The sequence below is a fragment of the Chionomys nivalis genome, chromosome 4, assembly GCF_950005125.1.
Source record: "Chionomys nivalis chromosome 4, mChiNiv1.1, whole genome shotgun sequence".
Classification (NCBI taxonomy): Eukaryota; Metazoa; Chordata; class Mammalia; order Rodentia; family Cricetidae; genus Chionomys; species Chionomys nivalis.
In genome coordinates, this window is record NC_080089.1 from 23,180,803 (window position 1) to 23,187,565 (window position 6,763).

General features: G+C 38.2%; 1 protein-coding gene across 1 annotated transcript; it reads right to left on the bottom strand.

The window, feature by feature from the left end:
• Positions 1 to 1,049: 1,049 nt before the first annotated feature.
• Positions 1,050 to 2,432, bottom strand: LOC130873132 (calmodulin-1-like). Its single transcript, XM_057767700.1, has one exon. It carries the CDS (start codon positions 2,325 to 2,327, stop codon positions 1,878 to 1,880), a length of 450 nt encoding a protein of 149 aa, XP_057623683.1. The 5' UTR covers positions 2,328 to 2,432; the 3' UTR covers positions 1,050 to 1,877.
• Positions 2,433 to 6,763: the final 4,331 nt, after the last annotated feature.

Consider the following 6,763-nt stretch of genomic DNA (forward strand, 5'->3'; position numbering starts at 1 on the left):
TTAAACTTACCTTCAACTTGATATCTGAAATTGATTTTCTTCCTCTTTATATAAGCACCCCTGGAAAAGATAAATACTTCTTATTCTTATCTATAAAATTAGCAGTCATTAAAATTTTAGAAGTTCATTACAGAGCACTTCACTTGTAAAGGAACTATAAAATAATTTTATGGCTAATGTGTATACACTGATTACTTAGATTTACCATTAATATTTATTGTGTTTTATTGCACATTTACTTCCCAAACCTTTTCTCTCTTTAATCTATTTTTAAAATGAATTTCAAAGTACATTGCAGACCTGGCATACTTTACTCTAAATAATTTAGCATGCATATCAGTGAACAGTATCTGTTAACTAGTTCCTAAAAGTTAAAACTATCTATAATTCAATGCACAGAACTCAATCACACAGGTAGTGACTTTTGACAAATGTGTGTTCCTTATGTAGCCTAATCCAACCTTCAGATTCAGGGGATAAGTTCTCCCTGTAATTGTGGTGATCTACAAGGTCGTGTTGAACCCTAACTTTAGTTATGATGCGGAAATAGAGAGAAGGGGGTAGTTCAGTGTCAGAAGGCAGAGGAGGCTCAAAACTGTGTTTAAGAATTCTCATTTCCCCCAGTTGTCCATTATCCTCCCATTCGTTTTTGATCAATACCCTGATTTTGACAAACAATTGGCAGAGGTTGTGAATCCAAATGTTTTAATTCAGCCATGTACAAAATTTAAAAAAAGCTAAGATAGATTTTAGCCATGAAACCACATAGCTAAACACAGTGTCTACCATTTTTAGCAAGATGAAGGCACAGTAGGATTCCAGTTCCTGTCTTGAACTACGTGGTCATTCCCTTTGCAGAGTGTGCATTCCTGACTCTTGCTGTGGGTGGGTATGTTTGTGCACATCAGTACTTTTCCAGTTTTGTGAAAACGGCTCTACAAATCCTGTGCTGCATCTCACATAGTCTAACTTAGCAACCTACATTTTTTTTATTTTTATTTATTTATTTATTTTAAGTTAATGGTCTTTTTATTGGAAAAAAAAAAGACTAGCATTTACAACTTGGAATGGACGTAAATTCTAATTTCCTGAACAGCAATGTTGATGGTTGTGCTCAAGTCCACAGCCACAGCCTACTCTGCTGGCTCCGGGTCATGGTTCACAAGGTCTTAAAACAGAGTCCAAAGATGCTCCCTTGGTAAACATTTCTTATTAAAAATTTGTGTGATTTGGTAACAGCCTTGATGTTTACTTCACTCTAGTACAACACACACAACACTAAACCATCACTCAGGCACGCCACCAGGTGTCATCGTCACCATGGGGTTGAGCACTTCAAGGACAAGAGGGCCATCCTACTTCTGGGGCTGTGTCTCAAAGTTCAGCTTCACCCATTTTCTGTACATCATCCAGGTAAACCAATTTTAAATGTTTGTTTGCAGCAAACTGGCTACTGACAATTGATCTGAACAAATTGTAGAACCTATCTGAGATTTTGAATTTGTTTTTTCCATTTTTTGGTTTTAATACAAAGGCCTGACTGTGCTCAGTCGTCAAGCTGCATGCATGAGAAACTGGCCAGCCCAAACAGTGTATTAATCATTAGCAAATGGAACTTTAAGGAGTCCACTAAGTGCTTCCTTATAAGGTAGTACGAGTATTATACTGTAAAACTGATGTGGGGGCTTGATCTTTAGGGGACAGGACCACCAACCAATACATGCAGATTTTGTGTGTGGACAGAAGGTACATTTGACATTCAGTTTTCCTAGATAGAAACAGAATGAATAAATGAACTTTTTTCTTTTTTTTGTAAGAGGTAAGTAAAAGATTTCAATTTGATTCTTCTAGAGGGAAAAGTAGTTGAAAGTGGGTCTTCATTTTGCAGTCATCATCTGTACGAATTCTTCATAGTTGACTTGTCCATCTCCATAGATATCTGCTTCTCTGATCATCTCATCTACTTCTTCATCCGTTAGCTTCTCTCCTAAGTTTGTCATGACGTGGCGCAATTCTGCTGCGCTGATGTAACCATTTCCATCCTTGTCAAAGACTCGGAATACCTCATGGATTTCTTCTTCGCTCTCTGTATCTTTCATTTTTCTAGCCATCATGGTCAAGAACTCTGGGAAGTCAATGGTGTCATTCCCGTCAGCATCCACTTCGTTGATCATGTCCTGCAATTCAGCTTCTGTTGGGTTCTGACCCAGTGACCTCATGACAGTCCCAAGTTGCTTTGTTGTGATGGTGCCATCACCATCTTTGTCAAACAGGGAGAAAGCTTCCTTGAATTCAGCAATCTGTTCTTCAGTCAGCTGATCAGCCATGGTGCGAGCGAAGGAAGGAAGAGCGGAGCAGGCGAGGGTGGCTACACCAGCGCAGGGGCTGTGACCGCCGAGGTGCCTCCGCTGTTCTGCTGCTGCTGCTGCTGCTAAGGTGCTATCTGCGCTGTGCGCTGAGCCTCAGCCGCCGCCCGACTGCGAGTAACTGCACCGCGAACACGAGACCCCCAGCACCACTGCCGTAGCAACCTACATTTTAAACATAAATGTTAAAGTGCATAAAATTTCAACATTTCTAGCATTTTGTGAATATTGACATTTTTCACTATAATTATTGTTACTATTGTGATAAATTCAGAGAAATAGAACACCAAAATACTTAGATATCTTTTATCATTCATTAAAAAATTAAAAGGAGTTGGAGAGATGGCTCAGTACTTAGGATCTCCAGCTGTTTTTCCAGAGGATCTATTTCAATTCTCGGCATCCACATGATAACTCACAACAGCCTGTGACTCCAGTTCCATAGGATCTGATATCCTTTTCTGGCTTCCAAAGACACCTCATGATGTACAGATATGCGTGCTGGAAAAACACCCAAACTAGTAAAATAATTTATTTATTTTTATTTTTTATTTTAATTAATTAATTAATTAATTAAATTATTAAAGATTTCTGCCTCTTCCCCGCCACCACCTCCCATTTCCCCCCTCCCCCAATCAAGTCTTCCTCCCTCCTCAGCCCAAAGAGCAATCAGGTTTCCCTGCCCTGTGGGAGGTCCAAGGACCACCCACCTCCATCCAGGTCTATTAAGGTGAGCATCCAAACTACCTAGGCTCCCACAAAGCCATTACGTGCAATAGGATCAAGAACCCATTGCCATTGTTCTTCAGTTTTCAGTAGTCCTCATTGTCTGCTAGGTTCAGTGAGTCCGGTTGTGTCCCATGCTTTTTCAGACCCCGTGCTCAACTTCCTTAGCAATCAGGGAAATGCAAATCAAGACAACATTAAGATACCATCTTACACCTGTCAGAATCAGAATGGCTAAAATCAAAAACACCAATGATAGCCTCTGCTGGAGAGGTTGTGGAGAACGGGACACACTCATCCATTGCTGGTGGGAATGCAAACTTGTGCAACTACTTTGGAAAGCAGTGTGGCGGTTTCTCAGGAAAGTCGGGTTCAACCTACCTCTCGACCCAGCAATACCACTATTGGGAATATACCCAAGAGATGCCCTAACATACAACAAAAGTATATGCTCAACTATGTTCATAGTAGCATTGTTTGTAATAGCCAGAACCTGGAAACAACCTAGATGCCCTTGAATGGATGAAGAAAGTATGGAATATATACATATTAGAGTACTACTCAGCAGTAAAATAATTTTGAAATCATTCAAGTCAGGTGTAGTGGCTCATACTTTTAATCACTGCACTTGGAAGGCAGAGGCAGGTAGAACTCTGAGTTTGAGGTCAGCCAGGTCAACAGAGTGCGTTTAAGGACAGCCAGGGTTATATTGAGAGACCCTATGTCAAACAAAAAAATGTATAAATGTTAATGGAAGTTTCCTCTGCTTTTCTCCTCAGATTCATATTGTTATGGTTTCCATAATTTAGCATAGCATATTTCACATGCTTCAAAATAGTTTAATTGATTAATTTGTCATAGTTCTCTTCAGAAACCGCAAATGTGCTATTTAAACTAAATTTTAAGCTTTCTTATAAAGAATCGGTAAGCATTAAAATATTCTTACAGACATGTGACTTTTGTAGCTCTTTAGAACATGCTTTTAGTAGAATCTGTAAAATATTTTGCAATTTTGAAAAACAAATATTTATTTCTTGACTTTGGGGATATGGACGCAATGTCCTATATTCTTCCTGCATCTGACATTAAGTTTTCTCAACAAATGCCTGCTGGTTTACAAGCAGGAAAGTTATTACTAATACCATGAAATCACTGAGACAGGATGCAGTTCAAAGGTGGCAGATTGAACTTTGCTCATGGGTCAGCATCAAGACCCACCCACTAAGCGATGAGAAGTTAAGACGCGTTTAATGAGTGTTCACAATAGTGAATTTCAGCACTATGGTAGCTTAGCAAACTGCTTTTGTGAATCTTGTGAGTCTTAAAGATCAGTGAAAAAATTTGTTATTTCATCTAAAAGGAACACTAGGGGGGAGTATTTTATGTTCTTTATGTTTTTACATGTAAATTGAAAAACAATTAGTTAACATTATCAGGAGAAGTTTTTAAAATATTTGATCTCTACCTTCTTACACTTTTGTATTAGCAGTAATTTTTCCTTGTTTGTGAGGTTGTTGTTGTGTGTGTGTGTGAGAGAGATTTCAATTACCAATGGCCAACTATAATCTGAAAAATTAAATGAAAATGCTCACCTTACTAGACCTGGATGGAGTTGGGTGGTCCTTGGACTTCCCACAGGGCAGGGGACCCGGATTACTCTTAGGGATGATGAGGGAGGGGGACTTGAAGGGGGAGGGGGAGGGAAAGGGGAGGTGGTGGCGGGGAGAAGGCAGAAATCTTTAATAAATAAATAAATAAAAATAAATAAAACATAAAAAAAGAAAAATACTAAAAATAAATAATCCAGAAGTTTTAAAGTACGTGGTTTAAAAAATAACTCTACAAAACCCCTGTATTATCTGTTCTACTCAACCTGGGACATGAACCATTCTTCTGTCTGTTATACCCATGCCTGTTAGCCACATGGTAGAGATCTCAGTGGTCCCCAATTCTCAAGGTGGCACAGTACCTTGTGACCTAATGTTTGTCACCGTGGATCTGTCAGTCACCACATTTTCCCAATTCATCGGTGCAAAAAGAGTGAGTATCATAGAATAAGAATTTGAGATACATCCATATGCTCATAAGTTTATCACAGAATATTATTGTAATTATTTTATTTTCTTATTAGCTACTGGTAATCTTATACTTTGTCTGCCTTATTTATTAAATAAGTTTTATCATGATGTATCTGTATAAGCAAAAGAATACATAAAGTTAGATACTAGTCACCATTTCAAGAATCTGTTGTGGTCTGGGAACATAATCTTTAGTCTAAATGGGACTAATACAATACCATTTAAATTTGATTATATACCATCATGTGTATACTGTAAGGATATTGTTTCAAGATTTATAAAGAAAAATATTTCTACCTTTTAATTATAGGAAATGTTTAGTTCATTTAATACCTATGTAATATGTTCTTTGAGTCAATTCTTGTTACAGGTTGAATTTGTTTCCCAAATTCACGTGCTGTCAATGTAACTTCCAGTGCAACAATGTTGGGACATGGGCTTAACAAGAGGTGATTATATTGTGAGGGCTCTGGCTTTGTGAATTAATGACTGTACGATGAGTTAGTTATTGAGAGAGCAGGTTTGTTAGAAAGGTGGCCTCCACTGTGCCCTTCTTTCATCCTTGCCCATTCTCCCACTTTGCTTCATGTGATGTAACGACCTCGGAGTCCTCAACAGATATCAGCAGCATGGTTTTAAAGTTCTCACCCCAAAGCCATATTCCAGATAAAATTATGTCTATTGCAAATGACCCTGTCTGTAGTGATCTGTTCTGAAGCACAAATGGACCACACACAAAACATGGTAGCACACAGAACTATTTTCTTGGTGTTATCGCCTTAGTCATCTGTAAATAATTACAAATTATTTGTTTGAAAACATAAACATAGAGAAGAATACTGGACAATTTTTCTCCAATATACCTCATGTTAAGTGTTTTTTCTGATTGATCCTTCATGATGTCATGTGACTTTGCCGGCATTGAGCTTCATAGCTTCATTTAAACATTTTTGGATAAGGTGCATGTTACTCATGATGTAAAACTCGCTGTGAATCACAGCAGCAAGTGCATGGTATCTGGTTAATCTGGCTGAGACAGTTAATCTGATCACAGAGTCTTAGTGACGATAGCCTGGTCAGGGTTGTAATTTCTCTTCCTTTTCCTGCAGTAAGTGACGATGCTACTGTAGTGTTGCTTTGACATCCATTTTCTTTTCTTTTCTTTCTTTCTTTCTTTCTTTCTTTTTCTTTTTTTTTTTTTTTGGTGGCATTGACATCCATTTTCTAAGTAAGCAGTTGCTGCATCATGGTCTAGGAAATCAAGATTGTCAATGTTTTATTATAAAATGTGTTTATTGTTGAAATAATAGTAATGATTCGCTCCCACAAATTTTGGAAGAATGTACCCCAGATGACACTAAAATCATTCAACTATCGCAGGACTCACTAGCTGCAATTGTGTATCAGGCAGGAAGAGAGCTGGGAACATGTTGGCAGCAGGGTAGTGACTGCTCAGTCTTCATCATGGGGGTAGATTAAAGTTAGTTTGGTTTGTTTAGTACTTGTTTGGTTAGTATCAGTCTGTTGCTACCAGATTGATGGAGACTCCTCTGGCAAGTTTGTCCTACTCTGTATGTTGCAGCCATAGCTGAT